The following is a 26,954-nucleotide window of genomic DNA, read 5'->3' on the forward strand; positions in this document are numbered from 1 at the left end:
TTAACTGGACTGAATTCGGAATCTGGTCATACATGTTTATGGTGACTACAGAAATTCACTCAGTAATGTTTGTTACTGCCTCTGAAGTCCTTGCTTTTTTTTATGTGGGGGTTTAATTTAGACCCCGAGCCAACCCTTCTCAAATCGGTGGTGGAGAACCTGCGTTTGTAATTGTGCTTGCGGACACCATTACTGTAGCGCAGTGCCCTCTACCTGCAGATAGAAATAACTGCTTGGGTTTGTATCATTCTAACTCTAGCATCCTGAGACAAAGAAAAACAAATGCTTCATGGGTAATGGTTGCGATTGCATTGTATTGAGAATTACTATTCAGATCACTATAAAATAACATTTCAGTTAGAAAATATTTGACTAAGTTCCACTGCCCAAGCTAGTGCTGCTAGTAGAAGCCCTTAAAATGTTCATGTTTAAAAAAAATCAGATCATACATACAAAGAAATTCACTAAAATGGGAACATGCAAGAGGAACAAGGCAGCCCCTTTTCATTAAAGCCACTGTTAGGAGTCACCTCAGAGGAGCTAGTTTCAGTACAACAAACAGACTACTAGAAACATGACACTTATTGCCTCCATCCAGGCTGACTCCCTGATTATCCCCAACTCCCCCTCAGTTCTCTGGGACATGTGTCCCTTGCCGTTGCCCTGGCTCCTGTATCTGATTGTCAAGAGTTGTTTAAATAACGGGGACGTCTGGCTTCCCAGTGCAAAGCACAGGCTGACCTGAACTCCAGCAAACTTCTCAGAGCTCAACCTGCCCCCCACACTTACGAGCTGACACAAGGTGTGCTTTACGCTGGCAGGCACATTTAATGCGTTTTGCTTTGCCTCCAAGTACCTGGGGATATTAGGAAGCTATTGAAGCTAATTTCATGTTTTGTTGGTTCCTGGTTGTGGCTTTAACAAATCTAGGTCATGGTCTGTATTCATAAACTCATAACAGGAGAACATGGCTAGGATCATATTGGCCACATGTTACTGACCTTCATGACAAAGTAAAAAAACAAAAACCCCTTGGTCCAAAAATGGTGTTCCTGAAAGGAGAGGCGTTGTGAATCTGACTCCAGATAAAAACAATGCAAAACCTTTTTGCATGTTTGGTACACAGCTTCAAATAAAATTCTAGCAAAAGCAAGAAATGAACACTTAAACATCGCAGTAACAAAAGTGCAGCGAGGTTGCGTTGCTTGGCCTGACTTGACAGGGCACTACAGACCAGGGCAGCAATGCTCTTTGGATAGAAGTAGCCTTTTTGCATTGATCCATCAGTGGCTCTCCGCCACTCGTATGGAAACACGTTGGTCAGTGAAAAAGGGCGACTTCCACCAAGGGTCAACTAAGGCAGTTGGGTTAAAAGGTCAGGGAAGGCCAGGCGACAGCTCACAGCTCGAGCTCGGCCATGGCGCGCTCGAGGGGATCACTGCTCCAGTAGTCATGGTCCCAGCCCAGGAACCAGCCAGTGAAAGTGGGTGGCTCGGAGCCCTGCTTGACCTTCACGATGGGCGTGCGGGGGTCTCGCTTGGCTGGGTCCGTCTCGATGTAGCGGGCAGCTGTCGGGACAGGGTGAGAGTTTTCGCAACGCATCCATTCTGCTTTTTACATACAAATGCACACAATGATTTTCTGGGAAATTAGAATCTCAAGCTTAACATCTGCATGCGAAGTCGCCGTTTCTCAAATCCAAGTGAACAGCTGCATAAGTGCGGTAAACACGGGACTAACTGACAAGAGGAAGGGCACTGCGTGTATTTGCTTTGCCCAGATTAACGTAAACTGCTTTCGTCCACTATGGTGTGGATCTGAAAAAACATGCATGGTGAGGTACTTCCTGCACATATGAGTTCGTTAGTGATATTGCACACGAGTGAGAAATGTAACGAGTCTCACCTGAAGCCATTGCTTCGCTCTTCTCCTCCTCCTGTGCCTCATTACCGATCCAGACAAACACCTGCAACACAACCACAGCAATTACAAACCCCCCAGGACACGTCAGCGCGTCAAGGTGACGGTGGATCTGCGTCTTTGCCAGGGGAAGTGGATTTTACTTTAGACTCGAGTGCTTGTGGAATGAGAACTTCCATTTGTTAACCGATCCCTTTCTTATTGTTATTGTTAAATAACACAGTTTCAGTCAAAGAACTGCGATTTGGTGAGTTTGTGCCATTTTAGGTTGGCGACATTTCAAGATCAGCGAGACAGAACAAGGCCACTGTGTGTGAGAAATGTTGAGTGCTCTGTTTGGTTACTTCACTTTGGCTCTCTAGAGAAATCTAAATGGGGGAAAAGTCACCTGATCCCAGGTATCCAGGATCATAACATCATCTGTAGCCAGATCCTCTTGAACCATCTCTCCAGGTACTTCCTCAATCTATACACACACACACACACACACACACACACACACAGAGAAAATAAATAAAATGCCTCCACCTCACCAACCAGTCCGACATCAGACTAAACGTACGATAATTTTGTCTCAAGAGCTATCTTGGTCATCATTTCCTTGCAGGACTGAAAAATAGTGAGCCAAAATAGTAAGACAAAGACTGTCCAACCAGTTGCCTGGCTGTGCAACAAGAGATCAGATGTATTACATAAGCTGTGTCTAGGACTTCGTGCTTTGAATGGCAGGCCCGAGCGTTTTGGCAGGAGGTACTCACAATGAAGCGTCCGGTTTTGTTGGAGCAGCCGAAGAGTCTTGGTGGGTGGGTGTCTAACTTATCCTTCAGCCTCGCAGAGGTGCGGTACTCGGCCTTTCCTCCCAGAGCCCCCCAGAAGTCCCCTGCAAAGGCGTAGAACCAGAAATGCTGATTAAACATCTTCACCCAACTCATTATAGTTTTGATGGTCTGATATTAACATGAGTTTCAGGAAGTGGTTGAGACAGAAAGGTTAAGTGACAAACAAGATGTGTGTGACAATTTGGATATTAAAGGGCATAGAGTAAAAATAACTTGATACAAAAAGACTGCAAAGGGTTTATTCAAATAACTCCTTTCTCCTTTTTTGTTAATGTTAAAATTATTAAATGTTTTAGAGCAATTAAACAGAGTATTAGTAGAGTATTAAATGTTAATCCTGAGACTTTTTACACCATGCAAACCTTTTTTTTTTTTTTTTTTGCAAAAATAACCTTATGTGAATGAGTGCCTCTCTGCACTGCAGGAAACCTGGCTGACTTGAACACATCCATAGATAATGTGCAGCCTGTTTGGAAATGCTCTGCTCTTACCAGTCTCCCCTCCCTCTGGGATCTCGGAAGCAGTCACTCCGAGGAGGGCGCACAGCTCCCGGGCCCCCGTCTTTTCTGGGTCGCTGGCCCCTGTACCCACCCACAGGTAGGAGCCTGCTGGGGTCACCAGGATGAAGGCATCATTGGAGTTCAAGTTAGAAGACGCTACATCAACCTGGGGACGGTGATTTAAAGGTCGGTTAATCATTTTTAGCAAACAATACGAAAGATTTGTTTTTTTTTCTATAAAAAGTGCAGCTCACGAGATGAAGAATCAAGACTGCTTTGTAGTCCCTGAACGAACCACTTTATGCTCCATAGAGCGGGTCCCCCACATGGAGGTACTCATGTTTTAAACAGATTTAATACAGAAGCTCTGATACATCTTGGCCACTAGGTGTCAGTATAATGACTTAAATAATTTGAAGAAGGAGGGGGGGAATAATTTGAAGGCGGGGGAGAAATGACTTATTTCTCCACTATTTAAGGAGCAAAGAAATAAAATAAAATAGCAAGAGCCTCTTTAGTGTTGGCTGCACACTGACTGAGCCAAAGTGTACTTGGCCTAGTGCTTACATAAAGACTGTATCTGAGAAACAGTGCAGAGTGAATCTCCACACACACAGTCTGAGGACAGAGCCATTAGTGCGAAACTTAAGTGAGAAAGTGGGCCTGAAAGCCTACTGTCACACACAGCACATGGCACCACATGCTATTTACTAAAGGACAAAGTGTTGCCCTCTCTAGAAGCCCTCGCATGTTAGACACTGACCTCCACAGCCCGGGTGCCGCCGGCCGAGTTGGAGCGCACTTGAAACAGGCGAGTCTGTGCGGGCTCGGTCTGGCCCCCCTCTCTGGATGTACCTCCCTTATACACCACCATGGGCTTCCCATCAAACAGGCTCATCAGGTGTGCTGGCTCCTTACCCTGCACCACACGCACCTGAGGCACACAAACGCGCACACACTAAGTCCAAAACCACAAATACTCCAGTGAACATTCACAGAGTTGGAAAGAAAACAGGCATTTATACAAGTGAAATCGAGGTGAAGAAACTTGTCCACACTACCGTCACTTCTGTAAGTCCGTTTACACGAAAACCTCCAGTTCTAGAGTTTGTGTTTGTCGTTTCTTTTAAAAAGTGACTGCTGAGTCATTGTGGTGTGTTTGTAATGGGAAAGGACTGAAATAGGAAGAAGTTGCGTCATTTAAATACGACAGCTGCCCACTTCCAGCTATTGATTACAGACTTCTGAGAAGAAATGTGGAGCATCCCTGTAATGAGTCTGAATTAGAACTTTAACAGTACAACAGTTCTGACACGACAGATATTGCTTACACATCTCCATGACCTACTGTAGGCTCTGCCAGGAACAAACAGCTGCTGTTTGTAAAACGTCCACCAGATGGCAGCCAAGAGCGATCACACCCAGCCTTTCTAGCTGTATGACACTGGGCTGTTCAGGCACTGCTTCATCTGGTTTCATATAACAGAGCCCTATTGCAGTCACTGAGCCCAGCTGTTGCACTTCACTGCTCTGTGTGAATTACATGCTTGTTCACATTTCGGCACGAATCCGGCCGTGTTTGGATCCGAATTAAGTTCCCCAAAAGCCTCACTTCAGCTTGAGCTCTTTTTCTTCCATGTTTAAACCTTTTTCAAAATGCTGATATAAAAAAATTTCAAAATGGAGGTATGGGGTAAACATCCTTCTCCGTCCCCAGAGTCCCGGGAACCTTATCTGTGCATGCTTGTCAGGCCTGTTTGGTAGTATTTCACATGCAAACAAACACTAAGTACACACAACACATTTAAAATTGTGAAACCTGATTTTCAGATTTCTAATGCAGATGGCTTGAAATGTTAACACTGCAGGACCTGAATTTCGCGCCCCAGTGGGTGACAACCTCACCGCTCAGTATGGGTTGACACACTGCTAGTGTGTGTACACATATTAAAACAAGCAGAACTACAAGCAGACATGAGAAGCGTAAATGTCTAGTCTACACAGAGCCTTAGCTCACTTGTCCTTAGAAACAAAAGTGTATGGGCTTTTAACCTATTTGCAGTTTTTGGAGCTCTGATTGGCTGGAGCCTTTTGTTACAATTACAACAAATTCTGTCTGCTGCATGGTTTAGTGCCAAGATGGGGAAATAAATCATGAAAAAAATGGAAGAACTTGGAAAAATGTTGTTTGGAGCTTAGATAGGTTCCTGTTGCGTTGTGCCAACAAAGATAACTGTGCCCTGAGGTGACCTTAATCTAAATGAGCTGAAGAAACATTTTAGCATTCGTGCTAAGGCTCTGTATAGACAACTGCTGCCCAGACACACAGCTACCTGAGTGGTGATGGGAGCGCCAGCCACCTAGAGACAGACAGGCAGGAAATGGAAGAGAGACAGGAAAGAAAGACAGATGAGGGTGAGACATAAAGAGGTCAGAGGAGGAGGTTGTGAGGACAGCGATCACGGGTCTCCCGAGGTGACTCCAGATTTTTTCCTGTTGGCTTGCTAAAGATTCGGTGGACTGCAGCATCTGAGTCTTTCTGTCGCCATAAACTCACAAGGGGCAGATATGGATCAATGCTGTAGTGCAGAAATAAGAGCTTTTAGAGCACAAAGTTGGAAGAATAGCTTGGCAGAAAAGCCAAAATTTGCTGAATTTCCCCTTACCACAAATTCTGCTTCTTTGATTTTTGCACAGGAGCCATTAGGCTTAGGAAGCTAGCAAATAAGTGAAACGTATGCCCACTTATTAGAGTCATAGAGACTTCATACTGAAACCATATCGAGTTGCTAAGTAAGCTCAAACAACCTTGATTACATGGCTTCTGGCACTAGGACATACTGCTAACCATGAAAATTGATCGTTTGGATTCACAGTGCCTGCTACTATTGTTTTTCAATATGCAGTTTTGTTTTTGTTCTTTTTCTATGGACAGCGTTTCACAAAATAAGCAAGTCGATCTGAAATCATTTAACAAAATCATCGCAGTTGGAGGACGGGCGGAAGATGGTACATTTGATTCCCTTTTAGAAACAAATTCACGATGAAACGTATTCAGTTAGAAATGAATGAAGTGACCGACTTTGGTTGAGGGAGTTGGACGCCATGAGTTCCCCGTCCCAGGCTGGCGAGGGTACCTGCACGGGACCTCCTCCCAGCTCGTCATCCAGCTGCACTGCCAGGATAGCAGACGCTCCGGTTTCATCCGGTGTGGAGTCAAGACCTTGCCTGCAGTGACGATGAAGCGCTCAGTGAACCACTGAATCCCAGGACTGGGCCAGCGAGTCACACACAGAGCAGTCGATCAGAACTCCCTCATGTGCCTTACGCTACAGCTTTGCTCAAGCTCTGTGCTACACAGAACGTTAGGCAGCTCAGGGGCCGTGTTGGAAACCACTAGATCCCTAAGTCTGTTGCTCTGGTGTGACACTTCATGACCGTGGAGAGAGGTACCCTGCCGTCCCTTACTCTCTGGCTATGAACTGTGGTTTTATTTTCACATGCCCTTAAAAAGCATTTTTGATTAAATATTTGATTTATATTTTACTCAAAACTTACTCCAAAGCCAGATTAGTGGTTTCTTGTTTGGCCTGAACACGCAGCTGTTGATTTGCTGCTACAGGATAACCATATTTTCTCTCACTTCTTGACTGTTTCCAGCTCCTACAACATGTAGGTTTTCCCACTCATGACATAGGTCACACTCTAGACTGTTCTTTCTCCTTACCCATCCTCTACTACTTCCGCTCTCTGATCACAGGCTTATTCTCTTCACGGCTGGCTAGTCCTCATTGCTTTAATAAAAAATACACTTTCTTCCATAAGACTCATTCTGTTGACCTATTTCTACTGTCTTTGCAGATGTGCAGTTGACTCTGGTCCCTTTTCTCCTGAGGAACATGCTACCTGCTTATTGCTGATCTCTCTGAGAGCACTAACTACTTTAAAATCTAAAAAGGTGACATTTCTTCCTCCCCTTGGTATAATAATAAACTACACACTATGAAGCAGACCGGTCGTCAATTAGAAAGACTGTATAAAGTCTAAACTCTCTTATAAACAGAACCTACAGAACCTAGATGCTGACAGAGATGGTTTACACACTGCTAAATCAACCTATTTGTCCAGACTCATTAACAGTGATGAGAAGAGATGACGGGAGTTGGTATTAAGTCACCAAGCTATTTAAACCCCCTGACAGCAATATAGCTGTTTGTCCATCTCTGTGATTCATTCTTACATTTCTTTGAATCTAAAAATTGCAAAAATCACCAGTTCTCTGGAGCCATTAATAACTCCTGCTTTTCTTCCCTCTCCATCCCCCTGGTGGTAGCTCATTCTCTTCTTCTCTTTCTACTTTTCATAGTGTTGATTGTTCCCTCATTGCTGATGTTCTACTGAAGTCTAAAACTATAACCAGATCACTTGATCCTGTGTCTACATTTTCTGTGTAATCTTTTGCTGCTAGATCCAAGCACAGCCTTTGACACGGTAAGCCATTCTATCCTTCCGTCTAGGCTGCGCAAGCTGTGCATTAACCGCTCCACACTGGACTGCCTGACATCATATCAAACCGACAGAAAATCGTTACCCTCTCTGGCGATACTGCTTCCACTTCTCTAGTTACTCAAGGGGTTCCTCAAGGATCAGTTCGTGGGCCCCTTCTATTCACTGTGTACATGCTTCCTTTAGGACATATTTATGGCATTTAGCTGACATGTCTTGCTTTACTTTAACCTTGACTTCCACTGCTACGCAGATGAAATCCAGATTTATTTTAATACGAAATCCATATCAGAAATGAGGAAAAGGTGATAAGTTAATAGTGATAAGACTGAACTGATGCAAATCAGTTCTAAATCCATTCTCAAAACAGCTTGTCCTCTGCTCTCTCCATTGAGGACACAGTTGTATCTCCCCCCCCCCGGTTTGAGATCTTGGGATCATCCTTGATTCCAGTGCCCACATCAACGCTATAGTTAAAACAGTTTCCTCAGCCAAGCTGCTTACTGTTCCTTCCTCCAACCCACATGGCTGGGGCGATAGTGCTTTTTCAAGATGTGCTTCCTGACTCTGGAACTCTAGCCCCCATCTCGTCCAACAGTGTGCATCTCTCTATATATTCAAATCTAATCTTAAAAAACACCTTTTTACATTGCTTATGTTTCTCAAACCTAAACTCATCTTTCATCAGCTCTTGCCCATATCCTGTAAATGCTAGTTGTAAATGTTATGTACTCTGTACATGCTGTAAATGTTATGTACTCTGTAGATATTGTTTTATATGTCCATCAATGTCAATTTTTTGTACTGACTATTCTAAGTGTCTTTGGGTCCTCGAAAAATGCTATATAAATATAATGTACTATTATTATTATTATTATTACTACTACTACTACCACTACTACTACTACAACATGATCAGGTCTTACCAAATGTAGATGATGTGTCCTTGTCTGCCTCCGTGGGTGTAGTTGTAAAGGATTATGTAGCTGTCTCCACCATAGAACTGGCCATAGGTGGCAGGATCAACAGGAACCTTGTCTGAGCCCTCAATACGCCAGATCTGCAAACACAAGGCATCATGTGACCACCATCACATCACTTGCATTAAAATTCCTCCATCTCTCTATGAAAAACACTACAGTTTCAGCATCGAAGGGCTGCTAATGCGACGAGTAAATATTGAAAAGTACAACCGTGCTAAGCGAAGCGGGGGCGGTGGTCACACTCACCTGCTTCTCGCCACGGCCGTTGTCGATCATGCCGTGCTGCGCAGCCATGGCGGGTGAATCGTGCAGGGTGGAGGCGTCGAACGGCACCTTCTCGATCTTGGCAATGTGGTTGGAGACGTAGGCCACACCCAGGCCCTCCGTCTGGTCCACGTCGCGCCAATTCTTGAAGAACTGCTTGAACAGTGGGGTCTCCCCCATCTCAGGCAGGATCTGCACTTGGGTGTGCTTGGGGTAACCCATCTTCTTAATGAACTCATCCGCCGCCTTCATGGCTGCCTTCCGTTCCTCGACGTTGGCATCCTTTCCTGTTTGGTGGAGGATGCCAGGTAGTTAAAAACCGAGAATACGGCACACATACTAGGGCACAAACCTCCCGTTAAATAATCAGCTTTGTGCAGTTAAAGGTACAAAGTGCAGACTGCTTTCTTTGGACTTGGACACTTACCTTTCCATACGAAAATCTTGCCGTTTGAGCCGTGGTCCAGAATGAAGCAGTCGGTGGACTCCAGCGTGCTCTGGGAAAAGGGGTTCTCGTCTGCCACCAGGGCCATGCTCATGGTCCCACTGGCGTCGGAAACCTGCAGAACAGCAGACGAGCGTTTTCAGACCAACGGGGTAAATATACAGGGAGCAGTAGGTTGCTGTGAGCAAGTGCTGAGCCGTGTCTCTCCGTCTAGACATATATGGGTGTGAGAACCTGAAGAACCACAGCACCTTGTACAGTTTAGCCAGCTGCCTATTTGAAGCATCTGCTTTGAGGTCATCATCAGCTCCCTCTGGTAGGTCTGGCTTTTCTCCAAGAACCTGGCGTTGAAAAAAACGAAACCCATTTCACAGAGTTCTTCGTGACCAGGCGCTAAGATGAGTGCTGCTAAATGCTGAAAATAATGATAATGATTTTAGCTTCTCACCTCAAGCATCTTGTCTCGCTCCACGCCCTCGTCACACACGTACAGCCGGGCGCGTCCACTACGCTCGTTATCACGGATGCCCTTGGCCAGCTGAGTAGCTTTCAGTTTCTCAAAGCGGTTGCTTTTGGATCCACACCATTGATAGATCTCCTGTGACACACACACACACACACACACACACACACACACACGCACGATGACCTTATCATTACATATAAGACCATAATTTCATGGTTGGTCAGCTACTAATTGTAATGTGACATTTACAAAAACCCCAGCCGTATCATTTCAGCCCCAGAGGTACTCACATTACCCAGGTCCAGGATGAAGCAGTCTCCTTGATTAAAGCTATCCCAGGTGACAGGTACCTCTGTTGCCCTGACAACACGCCGACCTTTGACCTGCAGCACACGCTGCATCACCACCTCATTGGTTACGACGTGCTTGAACCCTGAGGCAACTCCACCTTTCTGAGAAGAGTGAAAAAGAGTTTTCAGAAAAAATGCAAAGATTATAGTTATATAATAATATAATATATATAGAAAACTGTTATATAAATAATTTTCAAATTTGCTCTCATTTTGTCCACTGATCACTTACCATGTACTGCAGACCTTTCTTAAAGTAGCCCAGGAAGGTTTTAGACTCATGACCCTGGACCTCCCTGAACTGGATGGGTTTTCCACCCAGGTGGTCATCCAACTGGACTGTAAATATGGCAGCAGAGCCACTTTCATCCTGAGTGCAGAAGTCACCTTCAGAACAGGTCGGGAACAGAACAGAAGTCACCTTCAGCTCGGGAATTTAGCTGAACAGTTTAATTGGAATTATGTCTCCATTGAGCCTCATTTAAATATTCCTATCCTATACTATACTAATTTTAGTATAGGGCTCAAGCACCTGTTTATTAGATGAAACCATGCTGGAGCATGGTACGTTTACACTGTGGAACAGATCTATTGACACTAATACTTCCGCAGTTAGCATTTGAAGTTACAGGAACTGGCAAGTTATAATGCACTCCTTTCTCAGTTGCATTTAGCTGACACTTTAACCCAAAGTGACTTACAATTATGACATTATAAGTACAACTTATGACAATTTAGGGTTATGGGTCTTCCCAACAGTGGCAACTTGGCAGTGGTGGGGCTTGAACCAACAACTCTTACGATTACAAGTACCTTAACCACTGAGCTACCACTGCCTAATGCATGTGAACAGCCACTTACCCAACCAGAAGTGGAGGTCGTACTGCAGGCTACCAGAACGCTGTTTGATGGTGTTGAGGACCACGTAGGCGTCGCCGGTGTAGAACGATCCTTGGAGATTCTCTGGCACAGCCACAAGGTCAAACTTCTCGATCCTCCATACCTGAAGGCCAGGCTGCTGGCCTGCCTTCTCAAACTCAGGGTGGTACACCATGCTGTCTGGAGAGAGGTCACGCATGGTTCTGATTGGTGGAAATTCACTGCACACTTTCAGAGCTTTTCTTTTTACTTTCAAATATGAGCCTTCAGTTTTAAAGCTCATTTTAAAAGTATTAATGTGCCATGCTGAATAATTTATTTTTACTTTTAACCAGTTGCCTAAATGTACTTCACTGAGTCAATGCAGAATTAAAGTCTGTGAATTCATTGAACTGGAAGTCTCAATAAACCCCAAGGGCTGGGGATTTTCCCCTGCACTGAAGGACACGTATTACAGACCCTCAGGAAGAGGAAGAACTGTGACTCAGAACATTTCTACCACTCACCTTCCGCTCACATGTACATGCACACACAGGCACACCTGCACACTATCAGCATTGTGCTCTGAGTTTAGGCACATTGCTGCAGTGTGACCGTTAGCATGGGGCTCGTGTGTGGAGCTCACCACAAACTTGCAGAGAGAGGAGTGTGGAATTGTTTGGGACCTTTAGGCTGGAATGGAAACTGGAATGTCGGGAATGCCGTCAGCTGCTATTATAGGCCCAGTGGAGAATGTGAAGTGGAAGACAGCTGAACGTACAGCAGTCTGTCTAATACATAGCACATGATCAATGGGAGTCAACTGGGGAAGGGAAGGAGACCAAAGAATACTTGAATCATGGGATTATCTGGATTCATGTTAGATGATTATACCTAAAGGTGGTGTACACAATTCAGCACAGGAATCGATTAGAATGAGAGTATTATGCTATAAACTATCTTCATGATATTTAATGTTATAACTCATTCATTATAGAGATTATAGAGAGAGTGGTCTAGAATTCCTTTACAACACCAGAGATAAAATTACAGCAGTCAGGGACCAGCCCTCTAGTCCAGACTCGCCAAACAAACACTCACTTAGAAGGAGAGCATTCTGCTAAAAAAAAAAAAAGGCATTTCTTTTATCCCGGAGGGCAGTCTACAAAACACTCATTTGTTTGAAAACTCAGCAGGCCGAATGCAGAAATTAGCTGGATGCATGTACAGGAAAATGCAGCATACTGGTTTGTTTAATGTTTATTACCTGTGCGCGGGGGGGAACTTGAAAAATTATTCTAACGCTACTTTAAAAAACTGTTTTATTGTTATTTGGGTTTCAGCTGTAGTCCCTAAGGCCTGACCTGAAGAGGTGTGGAAAGATGCAGAACAGAAAAGGCTGAAGTATCAGTGGTGTCTTCTAAAGACGATCACATCCATGCCTACTGACAGCTGCAGTTTGGCTGTGTCCAGCAGCACGGTTTTCTTCTTGCTTGCTCTGAGCTTGTTTTTATTAGATTTCATTTGGATCAAACGCTCCATAATTGCATGTGCGTTTCAAGAGACACACACGTACACTGAGGAAATCATTAAAAATAACATAAATGATATCCCAAGAGGAAACACATGAAAGCATTGCCATGGAGCCTGAACCAGGGGCAGTTTAAAATCTTTTTGGTATCTAAAGAATGCCAGATACTTAATTTCAGGAGGGTGTCTGTTGGAATTAAAAGGAAATACTAATACTATCATGTCTCAAACACACAGAATCAGGGCAGCCACTGTAGCTTACATTTGCTGTCCCGAGGCTGATATGTTCCAGACAGTTTACTCGCCTAAAGTGGGTTATAAATAGTCTAAGTCACATGACTGCTGCTGTCTACCTCAAGGGCTCATGCAAAAAAAAAAAAAATGAGTCAGCATGCCATCACACACACACACACACACATACAGACTGTGTCTCAACAAAATTGGTTCATGGTAAATTACTGTATGGGAGATTACAAGGAGCACAGTAAAAATAAAAGTGCACCCATGTTGTACGAAAATATGGCTATCCCACAAAATGCATTATGTTAAAGGTATATGTTTGAGAGGCTTTAGTACTGGAGAGGGGGGTCAATACTGGTGAATTAAACAATGCTTGCATTTCTGTGTGACAGGACAAGACTAGCAGACCTAGATCACACATGTCTATGTAATTCAGTAGCCTAGAATTCTGACTAGGAATAAGATAAATGTTTATTCAAATTTAAGCACAAGTTTATTTAGTCATGTCACACAATCTTACATCAACACTGGATTAATGCTCAGTGAGTTTTCTGGAAACTACATTACACTGAATGCACATATACTTTTAGTTGCTATGCTTAATGTCTAAGCTCTTGTACTATTTTTAAGTTAAAAAAATAAGACAATCTACATCAGTTAGCAATGAAAGGATCAAAATTTGGTGCATTGGGGAGTTTCGTATGAAAAAGAGCTCAATACTGTACTGCACCTGGAAACAGGAGGCAAAAACACATTATTCCATCCCTATAGGTTAAAACATTACCGGGGCAAAGATGATCACTTTAATATCCTAATGGGGAATTTTTATTTATGTATGTACGCTTTTTTTTGATACAGTAACCAGAAACAAAAGAGGCCTTCAGCAACACTGCAGCACAACCACACAGCACCATTGTTCCCTGCTAAGACATGCGGGTAACAGTGGCACTTCAGCTCCCGACTGAGGTTTTTTTGTTTTTTTTAAAGGCTTAAAATAGTTCGGGCCAAAAAGTACTCAAACACAGCCCGAAATGCAACAGATGTGTGTGCTAAAGAGTCTTGACCAAAATCAGCTTTTTAAGATGGACACAATATGCTAGCAGGAATGCACTGCTGACTGGCTGAGCAGATGAGCTTTATGGTTTACGGGGGCCACTGGTTCCATGTCATGCTCATCACGGCTCCCTGTCTTGTTTGGTGCCTCCACATGTTTTCCTTCTGTTTGCTCAAGGAGTCTTGGCTTCCTGGGTGACTCATTCCTTCCATGTAGGCAGAGCCTCCTCCCCACTGACGTCCCCTCTCTGAGGACTGAAGGCCTCTTAGTCACTTCGTTAGCATTTCTGCAAGGAACCTTCAAACATCCTCAGCAGTGGTGTTTAATGAACCCAAGAGCACCTCCACTAGAGCACGTTTAAAAAAAAAAAATCACTCAAGATCATTTAAGAGATCGGAGTCCCCCTTTAGAAGCGGCAGCACGGTATAACTGCGAGATGATCTATACATGGATCGAAAAGACTGACTGGAGATTAAATTCTGAGAGAGCTGTGCTCGAGGCAAGGCAGGCATTTTGCTGTGCAGTTTAATGTCACGCACTGCACTGGGCTTGGTCTGGGCGAGGGAGTCTGAAGATAACACGACACTACAGAGAGCTGTGAGGACCACAGGACAGTCACATCCCTCAGCTGACTTGGGGAACAGCTGCTTCTGTGTAGTTCAGACAACACCTCCCTCCATGACAAGAAACCAGGCATTCACAGATTAGACTGCTTTTGGTCTTCCGAAACACACACACAAATTTCAAAAGCCAAGATAAATGCAGAGGCTGTAACACAAAACCTGTCTCTCAATGGTGTGTTATCAGCCTTTAGAGAAACCGATAGGGTCGCTTTTATAGGGTCTTGGTAGTGTGATATTATTGATTTTACAGGCCTGAGGGAACCTTACACTGCAGAAACATGCCAAAAGAAAACAGTTAGCCGCTAGCCATTCAATAAAACTCTAGTATTGTGTATTCCATTTAATATGTACATGAGGAGACTACATTACAGCTAAATCAAGTCTTACTGTGCCATCATCATGTGTGCAGTCACTGCATGTTTCCATGTAATGATGCTGCACACCAAAATACCAAGGACTTCCTCCTCCTCTCTCTGACTTCCTCCTCTTGTGGTTTATTCAGAATAAAAATGTTTTGCTATGGTAACAAAGGGTATATCTACATAATGGATCACTTAGTCATTGAAACAGGAATTTCCTAACACATTAAACTATTTCATGAATATATAAAAGTATTACATTCATTTAGAAGGTAATATGATGTGGTAGCATACAGAGAGTGTGTAAAAAAAACCAAACCTAAATGATGTGTCTGACCTGGAAATTGACACACTTGATAAACTAGGCCAGTTAGCCCAGGTTAGGTGAACAGGAAGCATTTCTTGTTTGTGCTGGTTCTTTTATCAACACGTTTTAAAATATGCGTGCTGTGCTAAATTTCCATAATGGCATGAAAAATCTCTTGTTCCTAGTGTATACCAGATTAAAACATGAAGTCATGTAATGTGTGCCTTCAATTTTCTTGCAATAACATGAGAAAACAAACGGTCTATACCACATACATTTATCATTCATCATACCACAGAGCATCGCCGGGACAATAAAGTCCACAAGAATACAGCTTTCAGCTGTCTGGCAGGCCTGTTTTGCCTCCACTCTATGTTTTGCATGAGACAGACAGACAGACAGACAGACAGACACAGACACAGACACAGACACACACACACACAGATTAGCTTCAGGAGTGGTTGAATGCCAACACAACAAACAAAACTCACATTACAAAAGAAACACCACATCTAACTACACTCCACAAGGCAAAAATAAAATACAATTCTACAATACAAATAGCGAACAAACCGGTACCACTCCCTACAATTAGTAACTACACACAAACACGCACTAATCTGCCACACACTAAATGAGGCCATCCTGCCTTCGACACGCATTTGTGTGAAATGAAATCTACGCCTAAACATTGATTTTGCGCAGTTTCATTCCTCTGAGAGCCTTCTTTCGTCCTTTCAGCTTTAATAACTGTGCGTTTCGCTGTAGGCTACGGCTGCAGAAACACGCCCTGTGTCCAAGCTCAGGTCAAAAAGCGCACGGCACGCCCAGAGAATTCGAGACATCTGCGATTGACATTTTTATCAAGCCATATACGGCTCGTTTGAGCGAATGAGGTTTGGAAATAAAGGACATTGGAAATCGTGTTTGCAAATTAATATCTAGTTAAATATGATTTTAAAAAATATGCTCAATGGTTTGAAGTAGTTGAAGCGTGCGTACAGAATTGGATATCAAAGTGCTGCGACACAGAGAGAAATCTGCAGATAATGTTCACTCACACACAGTTAAAGAAGCTTTACAACAGCGGGCGAAGCATTCAGAAAGCGCAGCCTTACCTCCTGCTGACTGCCGGGGACGTGTCTGACACTGGGACTGTGCGCTGTACTCCTGCGCCTCTGTCGGCCGACACTCTCCGACTTGGGCACGAAACACCGGAGTCCACCGGAACAAGCTGGCGCGTGAGCGACGCCCCTTTTTGGAACGGCCGCGAGGCGAATCCGTGCGACCTCCTTTCGCGCGACGTAAGATACAAGTTTTTCTGTTTTGGGATGTTTTTTGTGCAGTTTTCGTGTCTAAATGGCCTAAAATTGTAATTTGAATGAATAAAACATCGCAATAATGTTTATTTTCTATTAGCTATTGCCGTGTAAATTATATAGCCTACTTTGGAAATGCCAAAGAGCTGTTTTACAAGTTTCTAGGTGCAGACAGGAGAAGAGAGTGGCTACAACCCAACTACGAACTTCTTCAGACGTGCAAACAACGAGAATTCAGTTTATGCAGCTTGATCAAACACCCAAAGAAAAATGGCATTTTTTTTTTACGATGAATGCATTGCTATCTCTTAAGAAAATTATGAAAATGTAATAGGAAATTGTTTTTTGATATTCAAAGGTTTTACCCTATTAATAGTAGTCTACGGTAAGCTTATTTTGGATGGATGCAAACCTACTTAGAAGAGTAAGAATTGTCTGGTAAATAATGACTCGTCTGACAAATCCTAGCATATCTTCTTTTTTTTTTCTTTTTTTTTTAAAAAAAACAGAATTACGTGCTGTGTATTGTGTGAGTGCAAGAGACACCGGGCAGACACACGGTTTCGGAGTCGTTACCACGAGACAATGGTCAAAGTTTGCTTTATGAAATGTGTGACTCAGGGGGAATCAACGCTTTGCTAAGGTGCAGACAGGACAAGTATGAAAGAGGTTACTCGGGAGCTGGCAGGTAGTGTGATGTTCTCAAATTCAAATCTTTTGCCATTTATTTTCAACTCAATATCGATCTGATGAGTTGAATCAGAGAAACCAGTAACCAGAGTTTGAGGACCCTGGGTTAAAAAAGCGAGGGCTTTCCTACTTTAGTGTATATTTATTCTCAGTGCTGGCTCCATCAGCTGGTTAAAGTATGTAACTTGGCTTGTACATGTGGATGTGAATTGTGTAGAAATATGACATAAAAGCCGTGGTCATTGATTCTGCAATAATGATACTTTGTGGAATATTTCCGCACACTGAACAGTTTAGATTTAGAAATATTTACGGAAGGAATATCATTTGTGCAGCGAATGCTAACGTTGCATGTTAAATGTGATAAAGACTACACAACAGCCATTGGGAGAAGACATTACATTTACCTGATGCTTTTATCCAAAGCACCTTACATTTGTGACTGAGTACAACTTGAGGGTTAAGGATCTTGTTCAGGTGCCCAACAGTGGCAACTTGGCAATGGTGGGGCTTGAACCAGCACCCTTCCAATTACAAGTCAACTACCTTAACCACTGAGCTACCAAAGCATACATAACTAAGCAATTAAAAAGTCAGTGTGCAGCTGTTACGCTCCCGGTCCGGTTCAGACAGTCTTGCTCTGCATCTCGTTACTGGCTCCGTCCTGCCTTAAGTGATTGCTGTGGCTTATATAAGGACCTTTACTGGCCCGAGCTCACCCTAGTCTCGTCCTGGCTGTGTGTGGGGTAGCCTTAGTGTACAAATTGTTTGTTTGGTTTTTGTGGTCTTGGCTGTGCATCCGTTGTCTTTTTGACATCCATAGTCGGCTTGTGTTTGTGTATATCGAGAATCCCTGTGTTAGAGCACGTTCTAGTGCGTGTTTGTGTGTACAGTTACTGATTGTAGTGAGTGGTGCTGGTTTGTTTGCTATTGGGATTGTTGTCTGTTTATTGTCAGGGAGTGTAGAATTGTATTTTATTTTTGTCTTGTGGAGTGTAGTTAGATGTGGTGTTTCTTTTGTAATGTGGGTTTTGTTTGTTGTGTTGGCAACCACTCCTGAAGCTAATCTCTGTGTGTGTGTGTGTGTGTGTGTGTGTGTGTGTGTGTGTGTGTGTGCGCGTGCGTGTGTGTGTGTGTGTCATGCAAAACTTAGAGTGGAAGCAAAACAGGCCTGCCAGACAGCTGAAAGCTGTATTCTTGTGGACTTTATTGTCCCGGCGATGCTCTGTGGTATGATGAATGATAAATGTATGTGGTATAGACCTTTTTTTTTCTCATGTTATTGCAAGAAAATTGAAGGCACACATTACATGACTTCATGTTTTAATCTGGTATACACTAGGAACAAAAGATTTTTCATGCCATTATGGAAATTTAGCACAGCACGCATATTTTAAAACGTGTTGATAAAAGAACCAGCACAAACAAGAAATGCTTCCTGTTCACCTAACCTGGGCTAACTGGCCTAGTTTATCAAGTGTGTCAATTTCCAGGTCAGACACATCATTTAGGTTTGTTTTTTTTTACACACTCTCTGTATGCTACCACATCATATTACCTTCTAAATGAATGTAATACTTTTATATATTCATGAAATAGTTTAATGTGTTAGGAAATTCCTGTTTCAATGACTAAGTGATCCATTATGTAGATATACCCTTTGTTACCATAGCAAAACATTTTTATTCTGAATAAACCACAAGAGGAGGAAGTCAGAGAGAGGAGGAGGAAGTCCTTGGTATTTTGATGTGTAGCATCATTACATGGAAACATGCAGTGTGTATATATATATATATATATATATCCTTTGTTTAATTATTCCACATACCATTCCACTATCAGCTACCAGTCATATCATCACGTAACTGTTGCGACCTCACCACCTAGACAGGGTCGTAACAAGCATTAAATATTGATATTGATGTGTAATATAAATATGGTGGTGGTGGTGATCTTACTGCTGTAGGCAAGCGATCCTTTGGACACTGATTTATTGCACCTGAAACACGGCTAAATGTTCTTAGAGGTCGATGTTTCAGCGTCAGCTGTTCAGAGGAGATGCATTACACGTGAAAACGTTTGCCACTATGCTGATATAAGGGCCGAATTTCAGAGTAAGATGTGAATCTGGGCTGCAGTGCCCACAGAGACTGGTTATGTGAGAAGTTAAAATATCCAGTGAACTTAAGTGGCTCCAAAAACAAAAACAAAGCGAGGAGGAGGCAGTATCAGAATCGAGCGCTGCTTTGCTGGTTGGCAATCTCCACCATGTCCCGTCAGAACGGCCAGCGGGGTGCAGGTGAGAGATGTTTAATTCAGAGGGTATGTGCAGCCTGTAGGGACAATACCTGTGGGTCGCTCAGAAATGGATGATGTTGCATGATAAGCATGCAGTGACATCTCTTCCCAAGGTCATTCGGTTTGTGCTGCTTTGCTCTTTTGGTTGGATTTGCCGGTGAGAGGATAGGACCCCACCCATCCCAACAATAGACTCTTCTCTCTTTTGAGGTCAGGGAGGCGCTTTTGCTCCCTGAAGACCAAGACAGAGAGGCTGAAGAGGAGCTTCTTCCCACAGGCCATCCGGGCCCTGAATCAGGGAAACTGATAAACTGTGGGGACCACCACTACCATGTAACATAACTGTATCTCTGTACATCTGTATATATATATTTATATTCAATTACCTTGTTACACAACAACTGTAGATATGTTATTATATGAAATGGATCTGTACATTCTGTAGATTGTGTACATATATACCCAACCATATACATTGTACATTGTGTATATAATCATAATATACACATACTGTACATACATTGTTAATATATTTTATACATACATAGAATATATATATTTATCTTGCATATATATATTTCACATATAGAGAATATCTATATTTCTCTATGCACCCGTTTTCTTTTGCTCAGTTTGGACAGAGCACTCTCCACCATTTCACTGCGAGTTATACTGTGTATGACTATGTATGTGACGAATAAACCAAACTTGAACTTGAAACACCAGGACAGCAGAACGTTTAACATTTCAAAGTATCATAGAATTAATAAATCCAGGAATAATGCTGCAAAAAGTAAAAAAAAAAAAGGCAAATGGAAAAAATATTTCCTAAGGTTTTGTTTTTGTTTTTATCCTATTTTTTTCCTGAATGAAAACCTTTTTTAGTCTTTAACTTACTTCTTCATCCAAAGAGAACTGAACCTTTTCTAGGCTCTTGTTAGAGTGACACTATTTTTAATTAATTATAATATCAATATAAATTAAATGTTATACTGCAGTAACTTGGCATTCCAAAGGGAAACGATTGGCTGTGAATCATTCTCTGTAATAATTTGCGTGTTCAGGTTCATCGCATTAACAAAATAATATGGAGGCCATAAATAAAGCTAAATAGCCAATAGAAAAATTATTCCTACTCAGCCAACAAGGACTTCAGTTTCAGTCATATTAAGTGCAATGATACGTTTGCTTGTGTGTATCCTGCCCTGTATTCTGTTCTGACAGAGGATCTGTATAAAGGCTATTCGGTAATCAACGCAGGAGTTGCTCTTTGGTGCTGTGCCCACCAGGTGGAGACATTTACCAACATGTGAGTAGCAGGAAAAACGGGCTCCTTGAACTTTTGCTCTTTGCCTCAGCCGTAACCCTGGTGTAGCTGTGACGTGGATTGTTTCCGTACCCTGTACGGGTGGAGGGGTGTGGGGTACGGGCACGTACTCACGGTGACAGAGCTGAGCTCCGATAGCTTTCCTGATTATTTTTTTGGTATCATGCCTTGCTAATGAATCCATTAGGTCAGTTTCATGCCAGCCCACAATTGCACATTTCAGTTGCAAAACGCTATTAAGAGCGCGAGGGATGGAAAGCGTTGGATGTTTTATTTATTCATGTTAATAATTATGGAGGGGCCCGTGCAACCAGTGGCTGCGCAGCGCCTGCGAGATTGCAGCCAGTCGTATGAAACGGCTCGGACATGTGGGGAAAGAATCAGTGGGAGTGGTTGTAAAAGAAATTATGGGAACATATTATCGTGAACTCCTCATATTATTCAAACTCCACCCGTTTTCAGAACTGACGGCTCAGTCCGGCATGTCAACTGATTTTGTGGACAGTGAGAAACAAAAATAAAAACAGGATACGAAAAATCCCTCTGGTTTGCCCTCCAGTAGTAGTTCCTGTAAAATGCATCTTTAGGGTGGGGGATGGAGAAGCACTTACAAAATGACAACTTCCACAACCTCCACCCACAGTTTTTCTCTAGTCATCGAAAATGCCATTCAAACGTGTGTGACCAAAACCTCAAAATTAACTAAACTTGAATTTATTTTGGTCTCTCTCTCTCTCTCTCTCTCTCTCTCTCTCTCTCTCTCTCTCTCTCTCTCTCTCTCTCTCTCTCTCTCTCTCTCTCTCTCTCTCTCTGAGAAGAGGGGTGGGGTGGTGCAAACTAAGATAAGTACTTGAACATGTGTGTAAAAGTGAATGGTGCTCTCAGGCATTCTCACACTACTCTTATATTCAGCACAGCCAGCATTGCACTGACATGAGTCTCTGCTTTACTACCGCTCACATATCTATCTATCTATCTATCTATCTATCTATCTATCTATCTATCTATCTATCTATCTATCTATCTATCTATCTATCTATCTATCTATCTATCTATCTATCTATCTATCTATCTATCTGTCTGTCTGTCTGTCTGTCTGTCTGTCTGTCTGTCTGTCTGTCTGTCTGTCTGTCTGTCTGTCCGTCTATCTATCTATCCATCTGTCTATCTGTCTCTCGTCTGTCTGTCTAGTTTTGTGTTGTGTGTATGGGCCTTAAACAAGACAGGAAGTCAGCAGACAGGTGTGGCTTCTGGGCAAAAATATTTCTTTTGGTGCAGAAATTTATGCTGAAAATTCTCATTAGGGTGATGTTCATGAAGAGTTTGGATCATTCTGAGGTTCTGTTATACAAATCAATTGGCTCAAGCAAGGCATGTCATAGAAAATGAAGGCGTTTAGCATTTTATCGAGTGACGTAAAACATTTAACACTCTAATTTTAGATTTGTATTTGGTTCCGGTTACCCTACTAATGAAAATACAACCACAAAGCCTCATATGTTCGCTCTCTCTTTCTGTTCTCTTTCTGTGTGTGTGTGTGTGTGTGTGTGTGTGTGTGTGTGTGTGTGTGTGTGTGTGTGTGTGTGTTTGCCACAAACACCACAAACACTTTGTGCCTCGGAAACCAAGACTGACGAACTCCGCTTTAACCTCCCATACAGCCTGTGTCATCCATTAGTTAGCACTTGTTTTCTGTAGTGTATGAGAACACCATGTGAACAGCATCCAGCCAGAGACCAGGGAAGGAAAACAACACTCAGGTCCCACCTTCTCCATGGCAACCGGCCAGTTACAGAACATTTGCAGCCTTATGACAGAAGCAGGGCCAGACGTTCGATCTAATATCCAGCACGTAGTTAATTTCCTGATTGAATCAATGATTAATCTTGAAAGAATCACTTTCTTTTTAACTGCTGTGGTGAATGACTTGTTAGATGCCCTTAACGTTACAAGGAAAATAAATGTCACTTTCAAAGTTGGCTCTAAACAAATTTTCCAGTTGACAAATAACTTTGAATCAATTTACATGCTTGGCACTTGCATTTCTCACTTGGCCTGATAGTCTTCCTCGTGCTGCTGTGCTCCAAAGATCTAATGTTGTTGGAGTGTTGGTGCCATCAGTGTTTAACCCTTTCTCAGCTGTCCCCATGGTGCATTAACGGTGTGGTCTCTGGTCTCACGAGTTTAGATGTGGAGTGGGGAACAGCCGTGCCCATAGTCCACTGTAACCTTTGCTGTCCAGATGACTGTAATGAAATACCGTTTGGATGTCACCAAAGCCGACAGTGAATTTGACATGTTTATGAATATAGAGAGAAAGTATGTTTTTTCTATTCTACCCAGTGGACTTTGGCAGTACCCATTGCATGATTCTAACAGTATCTCTATCCCTGGGATCTGTATTTATCCTCCACTATGCTCACACTCTCTCTCTCTCTCTCTCTCTCTCTCTCTCTCTCTCTCTCTCTCTCTCTCTCTTTCTCTTTCTCTCTCTCTCTCTCTCTCTTCTCTCTCTCTCTCTCTCTCTCTCTCTCTCTCTCTCTCTCTCTTTCAGCTGTTTGTGTTTTCTTCTTCCACTAATGCTCTATATTCCTGCCTGGCCTGAGAGATCCAGTCTGTGAAGATCTGTGCAGATGGACAGTCCTATTAGGTGACATGAGAGGATCCACATCCAAACTGTGTAGACTCTCCACTGGTGTTTCACAAGGCTCAGTATTGGGCCCCCTTCTCTTCTCTTTGTATACTCGTTCTCTTGGTGATATAATATCTTCTCATGGTTTCTCCTACCACTGCTATGCCGATGACACTCAATTATTTCTTTATTTTCCACCCTCTGACACGCAGGTCTCCAGACATATCTTGGCATGCTTGACTGACATTGCGTCATGGATGACAGCCCACCACTTGAAGCTCAACCCCACTAAAACTGAGCTTCTGTTCATCCCAGGTACTCCCAACCCTTACCATGACCTCACTGTTTCCTTTGAGAACTCCCTGGTATCACCACCCGAAGCTGCCTGTAGCCTGGGCGTAACTTTGGACAACCAGTTGTCGTTCTCAACTCATGTTTCTAATCTAACCCGGTCTTGCAGATTCCTTCTTTGTAACATACAAAGGATTTGACCCTTTCTTTCGCAGGAAGCTACCCAGGTGCTTGTGCAGTCTCTTGTAATCTCAAAGCTAGAGTACTGCAACTCATTACTTGCTGGTCTTCCTCTAAGAGCCATCAAACCTCTACAACTTGTCCAGAATGCAGCAGCACGACTGGTCTTCAATCTTCCGAAGTTCACACGTTACTCCACTGCTGCGTTCCATTCATTGGCTCCCTGTAGCTGCACACATCAGATTTAAAACCTAAAAAATGGACCAGCCCCTTCATACATGAGGTCAATGGTCAAAGCCCGATCTGTACCTCGAGTACTTCGAACCTCAAGTATGGCTCGCCTTGAAATACCTTGCTTCAGGTCTCATGGACGACAAGCATCAAGACTATTTTCTGTCCTGGCTCCAAGATGGTGGAATGAACTCCCGCTTGCTGTCTGGACAGCAGAGTCCCTTGCAGTCTTCAAATGCAGACTGAAGACCATCTATTTGTGGAATATTTAAAGGACAACTGACACTGCTTCCTTATTGACTGACTAATTTAGTACTTAATGTAGGGCACTGTTTATGCTTTTAAACATACAGCACTTATCATTGTTTAAGATAGACCTTATGTATTTTGCACTTCTAGGTATCAGCATTCATCCCTGTATTCTACAGTATTCTAGTTCATTGGTATGTTTAATTCTAACCTACTATACTGTACTTGGATATATTCTATGAGTAAATGGCTCTGGATAAGAGCGTCTGCTAAATGCCGTAAATGTAAATGTAAATCTGTGAAAGCTTCAGTTCCCGAATGCTGGAAAACAGAAGGGGACATTTGCTTTCCTCCTAATCGATCTTCTCATTTATCATAACAATTCACACCCTCCAAATGCTCCGTGCTAACATCACAGGGCAACACAAGTCAACCATGATGCGGAAAAGCTAAAGCAAGCTGTCCCATCCTTCACGCGTGGATTGTTATGCTTTCAGTAGTCTCGTCAGGCCTGGGATCTTAAACATGTTTGAGCAAATATCCGCATTGACATGTATTTAGCATTTCAGCACAGATCAAAGCGAAGCGCTTTTACCTCACATCAAAGCCCCTTCCTTCAGTACGAAATCTCCCAATAGCTGGTTTGACTTTGACTTTCGTTTTTGTTGTTTTTTTTTAAAGGGAGGGCAAAAGAAAGTTGCCAAACTCGAGAACTCTACTAACGGCTGATGGTTTTCCTGACTGTGTTGCTGTTCCTCTTTGCAATTGGCTTTGGCTAAAATCCAGAATCAGCGTTGCTGTGCCTATTATAGAACGGATTGTTCTGAGAGGAAGCATGGTGAGAAAGAAAACCGCTCAAACAAACAAACAAAAACGAAATTAAAAGTCCTAGTTTGACTGAATGTATGAATAGAGATGTGTACAATGAAGAATGAACAAACAGATGAATATGTGTATGTGTGTGTGTGGGGTGTGTGTGTGAAGTTGCTAAGACAGTGAATCTGATGCATGGTTTTCAGTTTAAAATAGTTATGGTGGGCACAGTTTGTGCTCCGTCAGGGTGCTCTGTTGTGTGTGCACATGCTATGGTGTGAGTTAGCTACTCCAGCGTTTCATGCTGGAATAGTTCAGTACAGAATCTTCTACAGAAGCGAATGTCTTGTTTACATACAGATCTTTGAACCTCTTTGATACTATAGTGGCCCTCCAGACAGCCTTGGATTAAGAATTCTCAATATCTCAGCAAACTGCACATGAAGAGAGCTCTTTTAACTTATGAAGTGTTTCTCATATAAAAAAGGTTATTTCAATCACCCATGTGAATCACATATGCCAGATACATTTCTTAAAATATATAATAGCTCCTTAAAATACATAAAACTTCCTATAAAATATTTATATAGTATAAGACCTGAATGGGTCAAAAACCAAAGTTAAGTGTAAAGCATTAAACATTCACTATATGAAACAGGACATGTGTAAATAAATTACTTCGTATGGAAGGATCCCTCATAGTCATGTAAAAGTATGTATGCTCGTGTATGGTTTTCACAGACCGTTTGGATATTGCGTCCTGTTAAACTGCACGGACGTCCCGTGCATTTAGGGCGTCGCTACTGTGAAACGAAACCTGCCTTTTGACAGGTTTAATTTATCCCCTAAATTGTAACCAAGCAGATCCTTTAAATCAATGTTATTTGCAACAACGTGAGCCATGTCGCACGCTCAGTAATCCAGCTTTGAAGTGTCATGTAACCAAGCACCAGACCTGACCTGCGCCAGAGCGCGTGCGCACGAGCTCTGCAGCGAGAAGCTTTGGCCGTGTCTAGTAAAACCTCGGACGCATTTGTTCGCAATTTTCTCTCTGCTTCGTATCGAACTCTGCAGTAAATATACAATTTAGAGTGAAAGCGCGTAATCATTTCATAAATGTTGTTGGCGTTCTCTCCTCTCTTAAAAGACTGCGTTTCCAGAGAGATTTGTGGCTGCCTGGACGATCGTTTAATTTACCGTTTGAGGCTTTTTTCGTAAGCAAAGAGAGTTTGTTCAGAATGGAAGGAGAAAGGTCTCCCCGTGGTACACGGAGCACGTTTAAAGACGAAGAGTTATTGCGCGCTCTTGATTTTCTTCTCATTCCATTGTCTTGACACACTAGTCCACAATGATTTAGCAACATGTGATAGAAAGAGAAACAGGATTAGGCAATTCATCTGTCCCGTAGTTACAGAACACAGGGCAGACGGAGTTCACGTGGACTGGCAACAGAAAACAGACTCGGAGGAACGGAACTAAATTGCATTATTGAGAGGGGTCTAGAGGAAAAAAAAAAAGCTTTTGTCCTCAGCAAGCCTGTACTCCCGGTCAATCTCTTTGTTTTTAAAATTTTCTGTAACAATACTGAATCTTGATGTCTTCCAATCCCTTTTCAAGTGACTGCCAGCGTTTGATGGTTAGCTTGGCTCCCAGTTCCGGGTGGTTTTGTGGTGATGCTTA

General features: G+C 42.8%; 1 protein-coding gene and 1 long non-coding RNA gene across 3 annotated transcripts; one reads left to right on the forward strand and one right to left on the reverse strand.

Moving 5' to 3' along the window:
• Positions 1–294: 294 nt before the first annotated feature.
• On the reverse strand, positions 295–16,483 carry gsna (gelsolin a). Of its 2 annotated transcripts, XM_027004140.3 has the most exons (17): positions 16,363–16,483; positions 11,135–11,332; positions 10,506–10,660; positions 10,214–10,375; positions 9,906–10,055; positions 9,709–9,798; positions 9,440–9,572; positions 8,995–9,299; positions 8,692–8,825; positions 6,397–6,487; positions 5,593–5,619; positions 4,023–4,193; positions 3,251–3,425; positions 2,679–2,800; positions 2,309–2,386; positions 1,906–1,966; positions 295–1,568 (listed from the first exon to the last, which is right to left on the reverse strand). In XM_027004140.3, exons 2-17 carry the CDS (start codon positions 11,325–11,327, stop codon positions 1,399–1,401), a joined length of 2,217 nt encoding a protein of 738 aa, XP_026859941.2. In that variant the 5' UTR covers positions 11,328–11,332; positions 16,363–16,483; the 3' UTR covers positions 295–1,398. The 2 variants fall into 2 exon arrangements, with proteins under 2 accessions (XP_026859941.2, XP_026859940.2); XM_027004139.2 differs by lacking the exons at positions 5,593–5,619; positions 16,363–16,483 and having other exon boundaries at positions 11,135–11,366.
• Positions 16,459–25,259, forward strand: LOC145659049 (uncharacterized). The gene is made up of 4 exons (XR_014125029.1): positions 16,459–16,548; positions 23,433–23,528; positions 23,723–23,825; positions 24,017–25,259. It is a non-coding gene; the product is annotated as an uncharacterized LOC145659049 (long non-coding RNA).
• Positions 25,260–26,954: the final 1,695 nt, after the last annotated feature.

The sequence above is a fragment of the Electrophorus electricus genome, chromosome 8 (assembly GCF_041902795.1).
Source record: "Electrophorus electricus isolate QZ-2024a chromosome 8, ASM4190279v1, whole genome shotgun sequence".
NCBI lineage: Eukaryota > Metazoa > Chordata > Actinopteri > Gymnotiformes > Gymnotidae > Electrophorus > Electrophorus electricus.

What these genes read in the sequence shown, in the direction of transcription:
- gsna (XM_027004140.3), bottom strand. Translation starts at nt 11,327, where the DNA reads ATGGTGTACCACCCTGAGTTTGAGAAGGCAGGCCAGCAGCCTGGCCTT. An exon ending in AGCGAGACAAGATGCTTGAG is followed by an intron (nt 9,799 to 9,905) that starts GTGAGAAGCTAA and finishes TTTCAACGCCAG; the next exon opens with GTTCTTGGAGAAAAGCCAGA. An exon ending in GGACACATCATCTACATTTG is followed by an intron (nt 6,488 to 8,691) that starts GTAAGACCTGAT and finishes TCGTCACTGCAG; the next exon opens with GCAAGGTCTTGACTCCACAC.